This window comes from Hemitrygon akajei, chromosome 18, assembly GCF_048418815.1.
Source record: "Hemitrygon akajei chromosome 18, sHemAka1.3, whole genome shotgun sequence".
NCBI classification, from domain to species: domain Eukaryota; kingdom Metazoa; phylum Chordata; class Chondrichthyes; order Myliobatiformes; family Dasyatidae; genus Hemitrygon; species Hemitrygon akajei.
The window spans coordinates 78,142,109-78,162,943 of NC_133141.1; the positions used below are offsets into that span (position 1 = coordinate 78,142,109).

The 20,835-nt window shown below is 51.4% G+C and overlaps 1 protein-coding gene across 1 annotated transcript in view; it reads right to left on the reverse strand.

Annotated features, from left to right (window-relative positions):
• The window catches only part of LOC140741542 (keratin, type I cytoskeletal 19-like), a 32,851-nt gene extending 19,893 nt beyond the window's left edge, over positions 1-12,958 (reverse strand). Inside the window, exons 1-5 of the mRNA XM_073071843.1 lie at positions 12,476-12,958; positions 11,138-11,220; positions 9,468-9,624; positions 9,200-9,361; positions 8,262-8,387 (exon numbers count right to left, since the gene is read on the reverse strand). Of these exons, the coding sequence (XP_072927944.1) occupies positions 8,262-8,387; positions 9,200-9,361; positions 9,468-9,624; positions 11,138-11,220; positions 12,476-12,940 (993 nt within the window). The 5' untranslated portion in view covers positions 12,941-12,958. The remainder of the gene's footprint in view (positions 1-8,261; positions 8,388-9,199; positions 9,362-9,467; positions 9,625-11,137; positions 11,221-12,475) is intronic.
• Positions 12,959-20,835: the final 7,877 nt, after the last annotated feature.

Here is a 20,835-nt window from a genome sequence, read left to right on the forward strand (position 1 = left end):
GGTAGAATCAGAGAGGACAGGTAAATTTTTAATTGGGGAAAGGCAAATTATGAGGCTTTAAGGCTAGAACTTGCGGGTGTGAATTGGGATGATGTTTTTTTCAGGGAAATGTTCTCTGGACATGTTGTCGAAGTTTAAGAATCTCTAGCAGGATGTTAGGGGTAAATTTGTCCCGGTGAGGAAGATAAAGAATGGTAGGGTGAAGGAACCATGGGTGACGAGTGAAGTGGAAAATCTTGTCAGGTGGAAAAAGGCAGCATACATGAGGTTTAGGGAGCAAGGATCAGATGGGTCGATTGAGGAATATTGGGTAGCAAGAAAGGAGCTTAAGAAGGGGCTGAGAAGAGCAAGAAGGGGGCATGAGAAGGCCTTGGCGAGTAGGGTAAAGGAAAACCCCAAGCCATTCTTCAATTACGTGAAGAACAAAAGGGTAACAGCAGTGAAGATAGGTTCGATTAGAGATAAAAGTTGGAAGATGTGCCTGGAGGCTGTGAAACTGAGCGAGGTCCACAATCAATATTTCTCTTCGATATTCACCCAAGAGAGGGAACTTGATGATGGTGAGAACAATATGAGTGAGGTTGATGTTCTGGAGGATGTTGATATTAAGGGAGAGGAGCTGTTGGAATTGTGAAAATACATTAGGAAGGATATGTCCCCAGGGCCTGAAGGAATATTCCCCAGGCTGCTCCACGAGGAGAGGGAAGAGACGGGGGAGCCTCTGGCTAGGATCTTTATGTCCTCGTTGTACACGGGAATGGTACTGGAGGATTGGAGGGAGGCGAAAGTTGTCTCCTTGTTCAAAAAAGGTAGTAGGAATAGTCTGGGTAATTATAGACCAGTGAGCCTTATGTCTGTGGTGGGAAAGCTGTTGGAAAAGATTCTTAGAGATAGAATCTAAGGGCATTTAGAGAATCATGGTCTGATCAGGGACAGTCAACATGGCTTTGTGAAGGGCAGATTGTGTCTAACAAGGCTGATAGAGTTCTTTGGGGAAATGACCAGGCATATAGATGAGGGTAGTGCAGTGGATGTGATCTACATGGATTTTAGTAAGGCATTTGACAAGGTTCCACATGGTAGGCTTATTCAGAAAGTCAGAAGGTATGGGAGGGAAGTTTGTCCAGGTTGATTCAGAATAGGCTTGCCTGCAGAAGGTAGAGGGTCATGATGGAGGGAGTACATTCACATTGCAGGTTTGTGATTAGTGCTGTCCCACAAGGATCGATACTGGAAACTCTACTTTCCGTGATTTTTATTAACGACCTGGATGTGGGGGTAAAAGGGTGAGTTGGCAAGTTTGCAGACGACAGAAATGTTGGTGGTGTGGTGGATAGTGTAGAGAATTGTCGATTGTTGCTGAGAGACATTGAAAGGATGCAGAAGTGGGCCGAGAAGTGGCAGATGGAGTTCACCCCGGAGGAGTGTGAGGTGGTTCACTTTGGAAGGAGAAACTCCAAGATAGAGGACAAAGTAAATGGCAGGATACTTGGTAGTGTGAAGGAGCAGAGGGATCTGGGGGTACACGTCCACAGATCCATGAAAGTTGCCTCACAGGTAGATAGGGTAGTTAAGAAGGCTTATGGGGTGTTAGCTTTCATAAGTCGAGGGATAGAGTTTAAGAGACGCGATATAATGATGCAGTTCTATAGTACTCTAGTTAGGCCACACTTGGAGTACTGTGTCCAGTTCTGGTCATCTCTCTATAGGAAGGATGCGGAAGCATTGGAAAGGGTACAGAGGAGATTTACCAAGATGCTACCTGGTTTAGAAAGTATAGAGTATGATCAGAGATTAAGGGAGCTGGGGCTTTACTCTTTGGAGAGAAGGAGGATGAGAGGAGACATGATAGAGGTGTACAAGATATTAAGAGGAATAGATAGAGTGGACAGCCAGCGCCTCTTCCCAAGGGCACCACTGCTCAGTACAAGAAGACATTGCTTTAAGGTAAGGGGAGGGAAGTTCAAGGAGGATATTCGAGGAAGGTTTTTACTCAGAGTGTGGTCGGTGCGTGGAATGCACTGCCTGAGTCAGTGGTGGAGGTAGATACACTAGTGAAATTTAAGAGACTACTAGACAGGTATATGGAGGAATTTAAGGTGAGGAGGTTCTATATGGGAGGCAGGGTTTGAGGGTCGGCACAACATTGTGGGCCGAAGGGCCTGTACTGTGCTGTACTATTCTATGTTCTATGTTCTATGTATACAATCAACCTGTGTATAGAAGCTATCGTATGTATTTATATTTAGAGTGTTGTTCCCTGTTCTGCTTCAGATCCAGAGTAACAAATATTTTGTCCACATTGACACAGTAAATGATACGAAAAGAAACTTGAACCTTAAAGCATTTGGCACATTGGCCTTCATAAATCAAATTACTGAGGACAGGAGATGGGATGTCAAGTTGACTCAGGCATTGGCGAGGCCTAATCTGGAGTCCTGGGTGCATTAATGGTCTCCGACCTACAGGAAAGATATCAGTAAGATTGAGAGAGTGCAGAGAAAAATGACAAGGATGTTGCGGGGACTTGAAGATCTGAGTTGCAGGTTGAATCGGTGAGGATTTATTCCCTGGAGTGGAGGAGATTGAGGTGGGATTTTGAAAGGTGAAAGGTGAAAGGTGGTTTTCTCAGGGGAACATGGGGGGGGGGGGGCGGGTGAGGGGATCTTTTTCACTCCAGAGGCGGGGTGGTGAGAGTGTGGAAGGAGCTGCCCGGCTCAAGCGGCGGATGAATTTTCGATTGTAACGGTTAAGAGGAGTTTGGATGGGTGCGTGGATGGGAGGGATATGGAGGCCTGGTGCAGGTCGGTGGAACTAGGCAGATTAATACTCTGGAAGGAACTAGATGGGCTGAAGGGACTGCTGCCGTGTTCAATGACTATATAACCTCACAAGGATTCAGCCGAGAGACGGGGTCAGTGATCGTTTGAAAACAGTGTTGGAGTACAGGACAGACTCCTCATGGTGGCCGGTTCCAAAAGCCTTTATTCACCTCTCAGAGATACAGAAAGCAGAAAAAAATCACTGGATATCTTGTGTTAAATGGTGCACGAAGGTGGTCTCCCCGCTGATTCCCAAGGCCCTCTCTTGATTAGCTCTGCTCCTCCATATGAGTAGACACCACCTGCCCATCCACAATCTTCTCCACAACAGTGATCGTCTTGGTCTTGGTCGAGACAACGGGCTCTGAAATGAAAATAGTTAGTCAGAGATTTCATTGGACGGTCGACTGATACAGTCACCAATCAGCAGTCACAAGACCATAAGACATAGGAGCAGATCTGTGTCTTCCGGCCCATCGAGTCTGCTCTGCCATTCCATCATGATTTATGACCTTAAATGTACCAAATGACTCAGCAGCTGCAGTTGTCTGTTGCAAAGAAATCCACAGACTCACCACTCTCCGGCTGAAGAAATTTCTCCTCTTCCCTATTCCAAAGATACGTTCTTGTATTCTGAGGCTGTATCCTCTGGTCCGAGACTCCCCCACTACAGGAAACATCCTCTCCACATCCACTCTATCTGTGTCCTCTGATCCTAGACTCCCCCGCTACAGGAAACATACTGTCCACTCCACTCGATCTGTGTTCTCTGGTCCTAGACTCCCCCACTATAGGAAACATCCTCTCCACATCCACACTATCTATGGTCCCAGACTCCCCCACTATAGGAAACATCCTCTCCACATCCACTCTATGTATGTCCTCTGGTCCTAGACTCCCCCACTATAGGAAACATCCTCTCTACATCCACTCTATGTATGTCCTCTGGTCCTAGACTCTCCCACTATAGGAAACACCTTCTCCACATCCACACTATCTGTGTCCTCTGGTCCTAGACTCCCCCACTATAGGAACATCCTATCCAAGTGCACCCTAGCTGAGTAGGCTACGGTCAATTATGGATAACTCTGAACATCCTCTACATAGCACCATCCAGAGACAGAGAAGCAGTTTCAGCGACAGGTTACTATCGATGCAATGCTCCTCAGACAGGATGAAGAGGTCAATACTCCCCAATGTCATTAGGCTTTACAATTCTACCGCCAGGACTTAAGAACTTTTTAAAAGCTATTATTAATGCCTTTTGAGATAGTGATTTAGATGCATATCATATTCTTCACTGAGTTAAGTATTGTATGTAATTAGTTTTGCGACAACAAGTGTATGGGACATTGGAAAAAAAGTTGAATTTCCCCATGGGGATGAATAAAGTATCTATCTATCTATCTATCTATCTATCTATCTATCTATCTATCTATCTATCTATCTATCTATCTATCTATCTATCTATCTATCTATCTATCTATCTTGGCCTTTCAATAGTTGGTAATGCCAATGAGATCTGCCCTAATTCTTCTAAATTCCAGCTAGTTCAGTCTCAGACCCATCAAAGGCTCTCCATTCATTCACCTTTTCATTCCAGGGATCTTTCTTGCGATCCCCTGCAATGCCAACAAATCCGTTCTCAGACATCGGACCCAGAGCTGCTGACCATATCTGGAGTACGGTCCGACCAATCCCCTATGAAAGACCGCCTGTTCCAACCAACACTTCTCAAGTGGGACCGGTCACCGCATGAGCTCAGGGATGCCGAACGTTCCAGCCCCTCATTCCCTGTCCAAAGTGTCCATGGTCCGGAGTATTTTGAGATTCAGTCCAGAATGTTCAGCACTGATTTGTCACCCACCTTTCAGTGATGTGTGTACAAGGACACACTTAAGCTTGTTAAAGCTGGGGGGTGGTAATGGGGACAAGTTCCCATTTCCTATTAATTGCTAGCAACGGTGTGCGTCTCAAATAGCCTCAGATAACCAAGATAACTGTTGCTACTGAGCCCAGTGGAACAGTTTCTACTGACAGGAGAAGGGGCAAAAACGGGTAACTGGCGCCATTAAAAACAGTCGCTCTGGTCAGAAGGGGCACAGCACCCGTGGTTGGCAGTTCATCTAGAAGGAAAACTGTGATCTCAAACCTCCTGCTGCCTTGTGGCTACACCCACTCATGGGGAAGGCTTCCGGAGTAAACCCCTAGGGAACGTCACAGCTATGTAGGACCCTCGTCAGACCCCACTCGGAGTACTGTGCTCAGTTCTGGTCGCCTCAGTGCAGGAAGGATGTGGAAGCCATAGAAAGGGAGCAGAGGAGATTTACAAGGATGTTGCCTGGATTGGGGAGCATGCCTTATGAGAATAGGTTGAGTAAACTCGGCCTTTTCTTCTTGGAGCGACGGAGGATGAGAGGTGACCTGATAGAGGTGTACAAGATGATCGTGTGGATACTCAGAGGCTTTTTCCCAGGGCGAAATGGCTAACACGAGAGGGCACAGTTTTAAGGTGCTGGGGGGGTACGTACAGTGGAGATATCAGGGGTAAGTTTTTTATGCAGAGAGTGGTGAGTGCGTGGAATGGGCTGCCGGCAACTGTGGTGGAGGCGGATACGATAGGGTCTTTCAAGAGACTCCTGGATAGGTACATGGAGCTCAGAAAAATAGAGGGCTATGGGTAACCCTCGGTAATTCCTGAGGTAAGAACATGTTTGGCAAAGCTTTGTGGGCTGGAGGGCTTGTATTGTGCTTTGGGTTTTCAATGTTTCTGTGGTTTTAAAATTCAGGAGCGGGGGTCCACAAGGCATTCCTACGTTGGGTTCAGTGCCGACTGGCAGCTCCTGGGCCTTAGATGACACTCCATCTTCAGCAACGCAGACGGAATTCTGGAGGGACCCAGCGAGTCCCGATGTTGGGCTTCAGCCCAGATTCAGAATCAGGTTGAATATCTCCGGTGAAGATATTGCCGTGAAGTCTCTTGTTCTGCAGCAGATGAACAAGCAGTATACCACAGACCAACAATTACAATATGAAATATATCAATAAAATTAAATTAGTGTAAGCGGGGAGAAAAATGGTGAGGTAGCGTACAAGGGTTCATTGTCCATTTATTCCTCACCACGGACGCCGCCTGACCTGCTGAGCTCCAACAGCATTTTGAGCGCTTTACCAAACCTTCTCAGCCCGACTGCATCGCGCAGCCATGATAAAACGGCCTACTCACTTCTTTCCTCCTTGATCTCCGTCTTCGTAACAGTTGATGAGCTTGACGCCTGGCTAGAAGACTGGCTCCTGAAAAACAACGGGGACAGAGTGTGACCTTGCACTGCGGGAACGGCTGGGGGTGGGAGGAGGTAGCAACTTCAAGTGAAACATTGCCTGCCTCAGAACCTTAGCACACAACTCACATCGCATCCCAGGCAAAGCCCACCCCACCATTGAGCATATCTACAAGGAAGACAGTAGCATCCATCATCAGGGACCCCCACCACCTGCACCGTGCTCTCTTCCCATTGCTGCCATCTGACAGGAGATACAGGACAGTCAGGTCCCACACCACCAGCTTCAGGAACAGTTATTACCTCTCAACCATCAGGAAGGAGGTACAGGAGCCTCAGGTCCCACACCACCAGGTTCAGGGACAGTTATTACCCCTCAACCATCAGGTAGGAGGTACTGGAGCCTCAGGCCCCACACCACCAGGTTCAGGAACAGTTATTACCTCTCAACCATCAGGCTCCTGAAGCGGTGTGAATAATTCACTCGCCCCAACTCTGAACTGCAAATCTTCCACAACCTACAGGACTCATTTTGAAGGTCTCAGCAACTCATGTTCTCGGTATTAATTTACCTTTTCTAAACATTTGCACGGTTCGCCCCCTTTTGCATATTGTACATTTTTAAATCAGTCTTTGTGACGTACAGCTTTTCATCTATTCGATTGTATTATTTCAGTTCCCTGTCAACAACGGAGACTCTACTCAGGGCAGAAGTGGTAACATGAGGGGTCACACTTTTAAGGGGAGGAAAGTATGGGAGGGTTGTCAGAGGTAGGGTTTCTTTTTGACTGAGCGGTAGGCGTTTGGAGCACCCTACAACGATGGAGGGAGAGGCATATACATTTAGGGCACTGAATAATCTCAAAGACGCCCCAATATCCAGAGCCTGGACTGACAACATCTTGCTGCCCTCTACTGTGCCTGGTGTCTTGTTTATTATTTATTGTCATGCCTGCACTGTTTTGTGCACTTTATGCAGTCCTGGGTAGGTCTATAGTCCAGTTTAGTTTTTTTCTGTGTTGTTTCTACGTAGTTCAGTCTGGTTTTTGCATTGTTTCATGTTGCACCATGGTCCTGAAAATCGTTGTCCCGTTTTTACTGTGTACTGTACCAGCAGTTATGGTCAAAAGACAATAAAAAATGACGTGACTTTACTTGAAGATAGGCAAAGGGATGATAGGAAAACGGAGGCTATGTAGGAGGGAAGGTTTAGATTCATCTTACAGAAGGTTAGAATCACGGCAGGACATTGTGGGCCGAAGGGCCTGTACTGTTCTACGTTCTATGACTGGGTTGTATTCAGGTTCGAGTGTCGTCTGGCCAGTTGCTTACCCGAAGCCGCCCAGCAGCCGGCGATAGGTCTCAATTTCCGCCTCCAGTCTGCTCTTTATGTTCAGGAGCTGCTGGTACTCCCCGCTCATCGTCACGAGTTTGGCGCGGATCCCCCCCAGCTCCGCTTCCAGCCCGTTGATGGTCGTCTGCAGCTTGTCCCTCTCTCCGCCGAAGCGCATATCAACCTCGTCCAGGTTTCTCTCCAGAGAGGCGATCTGCGGGCAAGGAGCGGACGGTGAGGGGGGGTTGGGGTTTCCAGTGACCGGGCCGCACTCTCTCCAGCTGCCGTCCTTCGACAGACGCGCGGCAGAGCGCAATCTAACACACTGCCTCACCGATGGGTACAGGGATGACCGGGAAGCGCACAGGAAGACTCCACAATGGGGTCTGTCATGGGTCGTCAAAATTACCCGACACTGCACCGGCCCCAGCCGACCCGCCATCCACATACAGAAAGGGTCTGGAAAAAGGGGCCGGTAACACCTTGATGGATCCCACCCACCGTGCTCACGGACTGTCTGTCCCACTCCCATCGGGGAGGAGGTTTCGCCAGGGCCACCAGACTCAAAACGGCCTGGTGCAGGAAATGCTCCGTGGTCCCACAGCAAGTCGTCACAACTGCCCAACACATCACCGGCATCAGCCTACCCACTGGTAGGGGGGGGGAGGGGGGAAGGGGTTTGTTCACCAGGGTCCGTCCGAAGACAGAGTCGGACTCAGGGACTACACGTTACCCTATGGGAATAATCAATCAATCAGTAGCTGGGTGGCCCCTCCCCTAACACCCCACCCCACCACGGTCAGCCCAGCCCGACGGGTCACTCACAATACTCTGCAGTGTGCTCAGCTCGGTTTCCAGCCCCTGACAGCTGCGCCTCAGCTCCGTGAGCTTGGATTTCTCCCCGTCGATGGCACCCGCGTTGACGGTCATCTCTTGTTGCTTGCTCGCAATCTGAAACAGTTCAAAGTTCAGAAGCTCCAGAAAAAGGCTCCAAAGACCTCATCCCCGGGCGAGGAAGAAAAGAAATGGGATGCGCACTGGGAAGTCTGGGCGAAGGCAGAGGACTGTGGTGAGCTGCCTATGCCCCTGTGGGGGAGCCGGGCCCCAAGGAAGTATTTATACCCTATGGCACACCCCGTTCATGATACCCAGTTGATCCCTACACCACCCACACGCCAGAGATTCGGTTTAGGCAGACTAAACCTGGTGAGGATAGCGGCCGGCCTCATGCCTCACCGTCCCCCGGAACCCCGGACCTTACCCGATTCTAGTGGCGAGAAGAGAGGGGCTCAGTTCACCAATGGCTGAGCCAGCGCTGATCAAAACTGCCACCATGCAGAGGGTCAAGTTGTTGCTAAGCAAGTTTATAAATATCGTGAACTTATCGAGTGACGGTTTAGAGATCGGGATGGAAGGACACCGTGACGGTGGAGAAGGCGCTATTACATCATGTGGCGTGGGGGGGGGCGGGGGACGTCAGACTGGGGAGTTCAATTCTAATGGTGGCTCTAAGGCGTCTGCTCGCCCTGCCCACGATCTCTCACTTCTCCGGTTCCCTCCCGTATCCCGAAGACAGGCCTGCGGAGAGGAAAATGGGATCGGCCATGGTGAATTGGGGGAGCAGACACGCCATGGGCCGAATGGCCTGTTTCTGACCCCTGTGTTCACCTGGACTCGGGAACAGGTGGGTCGCTCGTCCGTGAGGCTCGACGGGGCCGGCGGGGCCTGTTCTGCACTGAATCTCGGAATAAGTATCCACTTACCTCCTGTTTGTACCATTCGGCGGTCTCTGCCTTGTGCTGGTTGACCATGGCTTCATGTTTCGCCCGAATGTCTCCCAGAATCTTGAGCAAGTCCACGGAGTCTTCATCTTTGACATCGACAGAGACGTTCCCAGACATCTGAGACCTCAGGCTCCTGAGTTCCTGCAGGAAGGGGAAAAAAAACTCAGCGATGTCAGCCTCCGACTCCCAGCAGTGACACGGAACAGAGACAACTCACAATGTTCGGGCGGTGACGCCCATAGCTTACATCTTCATGGTTATTCCTGATGTAAATGAGCTCCTCTTTCAGGTTCTCGATATCTGTCTCCAGCTGACTCCTCTCGAGGGTCAGGTTGTCCAACATCATGCGCAGACCGTTGATATCGTTCTCAACGGACATCCTGATGGTCAACTCAGTTTCAAACCTATCGAGATGGGGAGAGAGCAGGAGATTCTGGTCATCGGTGGCCAGGGCTGAAGTCGTAAGGCATTTCATGCCCCCAAAGTGTACAAGATATCTGAACCTGTACTCGCTGGAATTCAGAAGAATGAGGGCTGACCTCATTGAGACACAACGAACGGTGAAAGAATGTGGAAAGGATGTTTCCTATAGTGGGGAAGTCTAGGACCAGAGGGCACAGATAGAGTGGAGGTGGAGAGGATGTTTCCTATAGTGGGGGAGTCTAGGACCAGAGGGCACAGATAGAGTGGATGTGGAGAGGGTGTTTCCTATAGTGGGGGAGTCTAGGACCAGAGGGCACAGATAGAGTGGATGTGGAGAGGATGTTTCCTATAGTGGGGAAGTCTAGGACCAGAGGGCACAGATAGAGTGGATGTGGAGAGGATGTTTCTTATAGTGGCGGAGTCTAGGACCAGAGGACACAAGTAGAGTGGATGTGGAGAGGGTGTTTCCTATAGTGGGGGAGTCTAGGACCAGAGGGCACAGATAGAGTGGATGCGGATAAGATGTTTCCTATAGTGGGGAAGTCTAGGACCAGAATGCACAGATAGAGTGGATATGGAGTGGATGTTTCCTATAGTGGGGGAGTCTAGGACCAGAGGACAGAAGTAGAGTGGATGTGGAGAGGGTGTTTCCTATAGTGGGGGAGTCTAGGATCAGAGGACACAAGTAGAGTGGATGTGGAGAGGGTGTTTCCTATAGTGGGGTAATCTAGGTCCAGAGGACACAGATGGAGTGGATGTGGAGAGGATGTTTCCTGCAGTGGGGGAGTCTCGGACCAGAGGACGCCGAGTGGATGTAGAGAGGATGTTTCGTGTAGTGTGGGAATCTAGGACCAGAGGGTACGGTTTAAGAACAGAGGAAGGTCCTATTAGATGGGAGATGAACCCTCATTTACTATCTGGTTCTCCACCCCTGCACTTGGATGAAGAACGAACATTTGCCCCAGAAGACTGGACGGTGACTATTGGATCCAATCGGGGACAGGGTTAGAAACCAAGTCGGAGGTTTGAGAGGAGATTAACTCCTGTTAACTCATTACAGGCCGAACTCCAGAATTCGCTGCATACTATGTTAGAAAAGCAAGGAAGATGTTAAATTCTGGAGCCAAAAAAAACCACAAGCATCATCTGTGGAGGGAGATACAGTCAACCCTATATGTTAACAATAGTCTATGTCATTTTTAGCCACACAACACACTCTGCAGATTTGAGGGTTTTTTTTAGCGGGGCTGGGGGGGGGGGGAAGAATACGGTGTGTCCATTTCCAGTTTCTTTGCCCCATGCTCCAGCCCAGTAGGTGGCGGTACTGGACCTCCTGCTTGTCTGCCAGTCGCCGTAAAACTTCCCGAGAAGCAGACGACGACCTGGAGGACTAATTCGGCCCATTGTCCGCCCTCCAGTAGAAGAGGGAGGGGCGGAGGAGGCGGACCCGGTCAGTTGGACCTCAATACTCGCATCGGCCGGCTCGGTACTAACTTGGTCCTGAAGTCTTCCGCCGCCAGTTTGGAGTTGTCCACCTGGAGCATGATTCCGGAGTTGGTGAGGATCAATTCGTTGATCTGTGGGAGACAGGCGGTGAACATGGACTGGGTGGAGCAAGGGTGCGTGGGAAAACACAGGCGCACTGTCCCGCTCGCTTTCGGTGTCCAAGGTTAAACCCTGACCCTCAATTCCAACCTCTCTCCTCCCAGCCCCCACCTACCTCAGGGCTACGTCTTCCTCCACCAACCCCTCACTCCTCCACCCTGCCGATCCCCGCGCCCTTTCCACCTGCCCCTCCGCCCTCCTTTCTTCTCCACACTGCCCTTCCCTCCACCCTCTAAACACGACAGCCCTTCCCTCTGCCCTCTCCACCAGCCGCTCTCTCCTCCATCCTGCCCTTCCCTGGGCCCTCTCCACCTTCCCTCCCTCTCTCTCCCGCACTCCGCCCGTCCTCCTTTCGCATTCGATCCTCTTTTCCCCCTGGGCTTTTTGCGGGTGCTCCCGCTCTCCCCCTCCCACGACCCGCAGACGGAAACTGAGGACACGCTTCGTGGGCGCCGGAAGCGCGGTGACACTTGCCAACAGCCCCCCGCCCCACCCCCGACACCCTGGTGTTGGTCAAATCCGCAAATGGCGCGTCTCGATGGCCGAGTGAGAAACAGAGTCAATCTTTAACCCCTGCCCCGGCCTTCTCCCATTCTCCACCAGCCTTCCCTCGCACCTAACCTTCTCCCCTCTGCAGAGGGCACAGCCTCACAACAAAGGGACGGCCACTTAGGACGGAGACGAGGCGGACGGCTGAGGCGGCGGCGGTCAGGTTGGGTACCCACGAACGGGAGGATCTCATGGGCGGCGAGGCGCCTCTTCCCTCCGCTCGCCCGTGGGTCACCCTTGGGCAGGGTTCTTAACCCGCCTTCCCCTCTACCCACCCCACTAACACTGACCGTGCTCACGGGAAGCCATGGGGACAGGTGGTGGACGGTCCTATGAGCAGCCGGTGCGGATCACTACTCCTGGTGATGTGACCACTGACACCAGGCAGACACTCTCTGAACGGTATTGATAATTGTTGAGGTGGGGGGGCACCCGTCGTGCAAAGACATCTCCCGGAGGGTTCAATGGCCTCTGTAACTTTGCAAAGGTGCATTTGGAAGGGGCAATTGATCAGCCAGACTGTAATGGCGAAACACACTCAATCGGCCGAATGGGCTCTTTCTACCCATCATGTAGAAATGGCCATCATCCTCCCACCCTGAGCATCTTCCCCTCCCACACACACACGCACACACACCCTGGGGAGGAGGTGTCAGCTGTTTATTCCCGTGCTCTTACCTTTTCGCGGAGGTTGTTGATGGTGGCCCAGTACTCGCTGTAGTCGCGGTTGGCGGGACCGGCCTGTTGGTAAAACTCCCGGATCTGAAGCTCCAGTTCGGCGTTGGACTTCTCCAGGGAGCGCACCTTCTCCAGGTACGCCGCCAGCCGGTCGTTCAGCGACTGCATGGTCTCTTTCTCGTTGGTCACGGCGGAGGAGGAGGAGGAGGAGGAGGACATGCTGAAGCCGCCCGCGCCGCCGAACCCGCCGCTGAACCCGCCGCCGGATGCGGACATCAGGCCGGAGCTCATTCCCAGGCCGGCGCCCAGGGACGAGCCCATGCCGTAGCTGGAGACTCGACTGCTGGACATGCTGCCCTGGCCGAAGCCGGACATACTGCTTCCACGCATGCGTGAGGGGGTCCCGGTCAAGCTCCGGGATCCCAGGGTCTGACGCGAGGTGCTGCTGGTGAAGCTGGATTGCATCTTGTTCCTCAGCCTGCACGAAGCCAATGGTGTGCCGGCACCTGCTCCTCGCTTCTTTATATCCTCATCCCGAGACTGCCACCGCCCAGAGAAAAGAATGCGCTGGGCGTGGAGCCTGGGGCTCTTTGGAGGGTCCCGAGTTACGGCGGACACACCCAGAGTCCGAAATACACGACCCCACCGCCTCCCACGCCCGCGGAGCAGGTCTGATTCATTCTGGAGCAGAGAGAGAGAGAAAAGTTTCTCCAAGTTTAACTGTTCAAGTGCAAGTTTACTTTTCGTTCAATGATATTCCCGAAAGCAGCGTTCCTCCAGGAGCAGGGTGTGGAGAGTGGGTGGAGGGGTGGAGGTGGAATGGGGGGGGGGGTGAAAGAATGAGGAATGACATGGCGAGGCACTGAAGATGTCACGGTCACGCACCGCAGAGCTCGGTTCGTGACGGTGACTCGGAGCGCTGGACCCGGACTGGCCGAGGTCGAGAGCGTGGGAATTGTCCCTGCGCGCCGGCCTTTACCCCACTTTTAAAAACTCCCCCGCACAGATTTCACACTGTCAGTGGATTCTTCACAAAGCCAGCAGAATACTACTTAACGCGTTCAGTGTGAATGTTAGATGCAGAAGGTGATTTTTTGTCCTGGTGAGGAGTCTCGGCCCGAAACGGCGTCAGTTTATTCCCCTCCATAGAGGCTGCCTGACCTGCTGAGTTTCTCCAGCATTTTGTGTGCGTGTGTGTGTTTGTGTCTGTCTGTCAGTCTGTGTGTTATTCCCGTAAAGTTTCGAATGACGAATAAAGTGTAGTTTAATTTAAAAATATTTGGGGGATGTGACAGCGTCGGGGGGTCAGGGATGGGAACGGACACGAACCAGCGCTGAAAGGGCTGAAGACTTCCCCAGGCAGAGACCCGGTGTGGCTGTGGGGGAGGGACAGGGTGTGGGGCGTCGCAGCTCCCGTCCTGTCGATAATGGATGTCCGGTCAGTTGTTAATTTCAAAACGTGTTATCGGTAGATTCCTTTGAGAGGAGACGGGAGGAGATCTCTCGGGCTGTTTGGTACCTTAAGGGGGTTATAGCCGGAGGTGGGAGTGTGTGCAAGCTCCCATTACCGATTAAATGTCCCCAATGGCGTGCGTCTCAAACAGCCTCTGACAGCTCCCGGCCTTCACGTGTGGTTTAGCCACTAAGCCCGGCGGAGCCGTGGCTACTGACAGGAGAAGGGGGCAAAGGCGGGTCACTGGCGCCTTAAAACCAGTCGCTCCGGGCAGACGGGGCTCGTCAGCCGCGGTTGGCAGCTCAGTTAGGAGAAGGAAAACTGATCTCACACCTCCCGCTGCCTTGCGGCTGAACCCAGTCGTGTGGAGGGCTTCGGGGGTGAACCCTTGAGGGGAAATATCCGGAGCTGAAGTCCCTAAGGCAATCCTCCGCTGACGGGCAACCCCTGCGATGCCGCGGTGTGCAGGCTGTATCGGTCTCGGCCGTTCCTGCGTGGATAGGGGGAGCTCGCCGCACGGGCAACAGCTTGTTCTCCGTATCGCTGAGCCCTGGCTCGCGTACAGGCGTGTTACACGGACAGCCGGGGACGCAACGTTCATGGTCAACCCCGCCCCACAGTTCTTCTGAGAATGGGTGCTCCCTCAACCGGAGCTACGGTTAATAGTTGTAACCCCACTCCCCCCCCCCCACACACACACACACAAACTTTGGGTGGGGGGGAATTCACAGGCAGACCAACACATAACACTCCCCAGCCCCCGCCGCTGCCACAGCGTCCCGATCTGCACGAACCACAAATTCCAATGCCTCCAGCAATAATGATATTGCTTTTGACAAAGACAAATTAAAAAGAAATCATTATCTACACTCGAATGCCCGTAGATTAACAGTTCCTGGGACGGTGGGCAAGGGACAACAGGTATTAAAAATCTACACACAGCAGACGGATAAATCGACAGAAGATATATTTTCATCAACGAAAGCATGCTCCCTCCTTCCAAGAGAGGAGGGGGAGATTTCTAGCGGAATTGTTTTCTGCGCAATTGTTTTCAGTAGCGAACGGCTCCGGGACTCAGCTGAGAAAAGATGTGCTGGAATTTGAGGGGGGGGGGGGGTGGGGCGGAGGGTTCCCGAGAAAGATAACGAGAACGATGGGGTTAGTGTATGGGCCACATGACAACGGAATCCACAGAAGATCCTCGCACCACTTGGCCTCAGCGGGCTACACTTGGAGATGATTGAAAGGGGACGCAGAACCGGGCCGGGACAGACCCCAAACCAATGGGCGACGTGATTCACTTTGGGAGCGAAATCACAAGCAGGAAGTTACAGGATGCTGCCTGGATTAGAGAGGGCGCAGAGGAAATACACCAGGATGCTGCCTGGATTAAAGACTGTGCAGAGGAGATTCACCAGGATGCTGCCTGGATTAGAGAGGGCGCAGAGGAAATACACCAGGATGCTGCCTGGATTAAAGACTGTGCAGAGGAGATTCACCAGGATGCTGCCTGGATTAGAGAGGGCGCAGAGGAAATACACCAGGATGCTGCCTGGATTAAAGACTGTGCAGAGGAGATTCACCAGGATGCTGCCTGGATTAGAGAGGGTGCACATGATATTCACCAGGATGCTGCCTGGATTAGAGAGGGTGCACATGATATTCACCAGGATGCTGCCTGGATTAGAGAGGGTGCAGCTGAGGTTCATAACATGATATCTGGATTAGAGAGGGTGCAGAGGAGATTCTCAAGGATGATGCCTGGATCAGAGAGGGTGCAGAGGAGATTCACAAGGATGCTGCCCGGATTAGTGAGGGTGCAGGGGGCATTCAAATAGGATGATCCCTGATTACAGAAGCTGCAGAGAAGATTCACAAGTGCGCTGCCTGAATAAGGGAGGGTGCAGAGGAGATTCAGCTGGATGCTGTCTGGAATAGAGAGGGTGCAGAGGAGATTCACCAGGATGATGCCTGGATTAGAGAGGGTGCAGCTGAGATTCATAACATGATATCTGGATTAGAGAGGGTGCAGAGGAGATTCTCAAGGATGATGCTGTCTGGAATAGAGAGGGTGCAGAGGAAATTCACCAGGATGCTGCCTGGATTAGAGAGGGGGCAGAGGAGATTCACCAGATGCTGATGGAATAGAGACGGTGCAGTTGAGATTCACCAGGATGATACCTAAATTAGAGAGGGCGCAGAGGAGTTTCAAAAAGGATGCCGCCCGGATTAGAGCGAGAGCAGAGGACATTCACCATGATACTGCCTTCATTAGAGAGAGTGCAGAGGAGATTCACCAGGATACTGCCTGGATTAGAGAGGGTGCTGAGGAAATTCAACAGTATGATGCCTGGATTAGAGAGGGTGCAGATTAGATTCACTGGGATGCCGCTTGGATTAGAAAGGGTGCAGAGGAGATTCGCCAGGTTGCTGCCTGGATTAGTGCGTTCACAGAGGAGGTTGACCAGGATGCTGCCTGGATTAGAGAGGGTGCTGAGGAGATACACCAGAATGCAGCCTGGATCAGAGATGGTGCAGAGGAGATTCAGTAGGATGCTGCCTAGATTAGAGAGGGGTCAGAGGAGATTCACCACGAAGCTGCCTGGAATAGAGAGGGTGCAGCTGAGATTCATAACAAGAAATCTGGATTAGAGAGGGTGCAGAGTAGATTCACAAGGATGCTGCCTGGATTAGAGTGGGTGCAGAGGAGATTCAACAGGATGCTGCCTGGATTAGAGAAGGGGCAAAGAAAATTAACAAGGATGCAGCCTAGATTAGAGACGGTGCAGAGGAGATTCACCAGGATGCTGCCTTGATTAGAGAGGGTGCAGAGTATATTCAGCAGGATGCTGCCTGGAATAGAGAGGGTGCAGAGGAAATTCACCAGGATGCTGCTTGGATTAGAAAGGATGCAATGGAGATTCACAAGGATGCTGCCTGGATTAGTGAGGGTGCGGAGGAAATTCACCAGGATGCTGCCTGGATTAGAGAGGGGGCGGAGGAGATTCACCAGATGCTGCCAGGAATAGAGACGGTGCAATTGAGATTCACCAGGTTGCTGCCTGGATTAGTGCGTTCACAGAGGAGGTTGACCAGGATGCTGCCTGGATTAGAGATGGTGCAGAGGAATTTCAAAAAGTAAGCCGCCCGGATTAGAGCGAGGGCAGAGGACATTCACCATGATACTGCCTTCATTAGAGAGGGTACAGAGGAGATTCACCAGGATGCTTCCTGGATTAGAGAGGGGTCAGAGGAGATTCACCACGAAGCTGCCTGGAATAGAGAGGGTGCAGCTGAGATTCACCAGGATGATACCTAAATTAGAGAGGGTGCAGAGGAGTTTCAAAAAGGATGCCGCCCGGATTAGAGCGAGAGCAGAGGACATTCACCATGATACTGCCTTCATTAGAGAGAGTGCAGAGGAGATTCACCAGGATACTGCCTGGATTAGAGAGGGTGCAGCTGAGATTCATAACAAGAAATCTGGATTAGAGAGGGTGCAGAGTAGATTCACAAGGATGCTGCCTGGATTAGAGTGGGTGCAGAGGAGATTCAACAGGATGCTGCCTGGATTAGAGAAGGGGCAAAGAAAATTAACAAGGATGCAGCCTAGATTAGAGACGGTGCAGAGGAGATTCACCAGGATGCTGCCTTGATTAGAGAGGGTGCAGAGGATATTCAGCAGGATGCTACCTGGAATAGAGAGGGTGCAGAGGAAATTCACCAGGATGCTGCTTGGATTAGAAAGGATGCAATGGAGATTCACAAGGATGCTGCCTGGATTAGTGAGGGTGCGGAGGAAATTCACCAGGATGCTGCCTGGATTAGAGAGGGGGCAGAGGAGATTCACCAGATGCTGCCAGGAATAGAGACGGTGCAATTGAGATTCACCAGGTTGCTGCCTGGATTAGTGCGTTCACAGAGGAGGTTGACCAGGATGCTGCCTGGATTAGAGATGGTGCAGAGGAATTTCAAAAAGTAAGCCGCCCGGATTAGAGCGAGGGCAGAGGACATTCACCATGATACTGCCTTCATTAGAGAGGGTACAGAGGAGATTCACCAGGATGCTCCCTGGATTAGAGAGTGTGCTGAGGAGATTCACCAGGTTGCTGCCTGGATTAGTGCGTTCACAGAGGAGGTTGACCAGGATGCTGCCTGGATTAGAGATGGTGCAGAGGAGATTCACCAGGATGCTGCCTGGATTAGAGAGGGGTCAGAGGAGATTCACCACGAAGCTGCCTGGAATAGAGAGGGTGCAGCTGAGATTCATAACAAGATATCTGGATTAGAGAGGGTGCACAGTAGATTCACCAGGATGATGCCCGGATTAGAGCGAGAGCAGAGGACATTTACCATGATACTGCCTTCATTAGAGAGGGTACAGAGGAGATTCACCAGGATGCTCCCTGGATTAGAGAGGGTGCTGAGGAGATTCACCAGGTTGCTGCCTGGATTAGTGCGTTCAAAGAGGAGGTTGACCAGGATGCTGCCTGGATTAGAGATGGTGCAGAGGAGATTCACCAGGATGCTGCCTGGATTAGAGAGGGGTCAGAGGAGATTCACCACGAAGCTGCCTGGAATAGAGAGGGTGCAGCTGAGATTCATAACAAGATATCTGGATTAGAGAGGGTGCACAGTAGATTCACCAGGATGATGCCCGGATTAGAGCGAGAGCAGAGGACATTTACCATGATACTGCCTTCATTAGAGAGGGTACAGAGGAGATTCACCAGGTTGCTGCCTGGATTAGTGCGTTCACAGAGGAGGTTGACCAGGATGCTGCCTGGATTAGAGAGCGTGCAGAGGAGATTCGCCAGATGCTGCCTGGAATAGAGACGGTGCAGTTGAGATTCACCCGGATGATACCTAAATTAGAGAGGATGCAGAGCAGTTTCACCAGGATGATGCCTGGATTAGAGAGGGTGCAGCTGAGATTCATAACATGATATCTGGATTAGAGAGGGTGCAGAGGAGATTCTCAAGGATGATGCCTGGATCAGAGAGGGTGCAGAGGAGATACACAAGGATGCTGCCCGGATTAGTGAGGGTGCAGGGGGCATTCAAATAGGATGATCCCAGATTACAGAAGCTGCAGAGAAGATTCACAAGTGTGCTGCCTGAATAGGGGAGGGTGCAGAGGAGATTCAGCTAGATGCTGTCTGGAATAGAGAGGGTGCAGAGGAAATTCACCAGGATGCTGCCTGGATTAGAGAGGGGGCAGAGGAGATTCACCAGTTGCTGCCTGGAATAGAGACGGTGCAGTTGAGATTCACCAGGATGATACCTAAATTAGAGAGGGTGCAGAGGAGTTTCAAAAAGGATGCCGCCCGGATTAGAGCGAGAGCAGAGGACATTCACCATGATACTGCCTTCATTAGAGAGAGTGCAGAGGAGATTCACCAGGATACTGCCTGGATTAGAGAGGGTGCAGCTGAGATTCATAACAAGAAATCTGGATTAGAGAGGGTGCAGAGTAGATTCACAAGGATGCTGCCTGGATTAGAGTGGGTGCAGAGGAGATTCAACAGGATGCTGCCTGGATTAGAGAAGGGGCAAAGAAAATTAACAAGGATGCAGCCTAGATTAGAGACGGTGCAGAGGAGATTCACCAGGATGCTGCCTTGATTAGAGAGGGTGCAGAGGATATTCAGCAGGATGCTGCCTGGAATAGAGAGGGTGCAGAGGAAATTCACCAGGATGCTGCTTGGATTAGAAAGGATGCAATGGAGATTCACAAGGATGCTGCCTGGATTAGTGAGGGTGCGGAGGAAATTCACCAGGATGCTGCCTGGATTAGAGAGGGGGCAGAGGAGATTCACCAGATGCTGCCAGGAATAGAGACGGTGCAATTGAGATTCACCAGGTTGCTGCCTGGATTAGTGCGTTCACAGAGGAGGTTGACCAGGATGCTGCCTGGATTAGAGATGGTGCAGAGGAATTTCAAAAAGTAAGCCGCCCGGATTAGAGCGAGGGCAGAGGACATTCACCATGATACTGCCTTCATTAGAGAGGGTACAGAGGAGATTCACCAGGATGCTCCCTGGATTAGAGAGTGTGCTGAGGAGATTCACCAGGTTGCTGCCTGGATTAGTGCGTTCACAGAGGAGGTTGACCAGGATGCTGCCTGGATTAGAGATGGTGCAGAGGAGATTCACCAGGATGCTGCCTGGATTAGAGAGGGGTCAGAGGAGATTCACCACGAAGCTGCCTGGAATAGAGAGGGTGCAGCTGAGATTCATAACAAGATATCTGGATTAGAGAGGGTGCAGAGGAGTTTCAAAAAGGATGCCGCCCGGATTAGAGCGAGAGCAGAGGACATTCACCATGATACTGCCTTCATTAGAGAGGGTGCAGAGGAGATTCACAAGGATCCTACCCGGATTAGTGAGGGTGCAGGGGGCATTCAAATAGGTTGACCACTGATTACAGAAGCCTCAGAGGACATTCACAAGCGTGCTGCCTGAATTAGAGAGGGTGCAGAGGAGATTCAGCTGGATGCTGTCTGGAAAGAGAGGGTACAGAGGAAATTCACCAGGATGATACCTAAATTAGAGAGGGTGCAGAGGAGTTTAAAAAAGGATGCCGCCCGGATTAGTGCGAGAGCAGAGGACATTTTCCATGATACTGCCTTCATTAGAGAGGGTACAGAGGAGGTTGACCAGGATGCTGCCTGGATTAGAGAGCGTGCAGAGGAGATTCGCCAGATGCTGCCTGGAATAGAGACGGTGCAGTTGAGATTCACCCGGATGATACCTAAATTAGAGAGGGTGCAGAGGAGTTTCAAAAAGGATGCCGCCCGGATTAGAGCGAGAGCAGAGGACATTCACCATGATACTGCCTTCATTAGAGAGGGTGCAGAGGAGATTCACAAGGATCCTACCCGGATTAGTGAGGGTGCAGGGGGCAT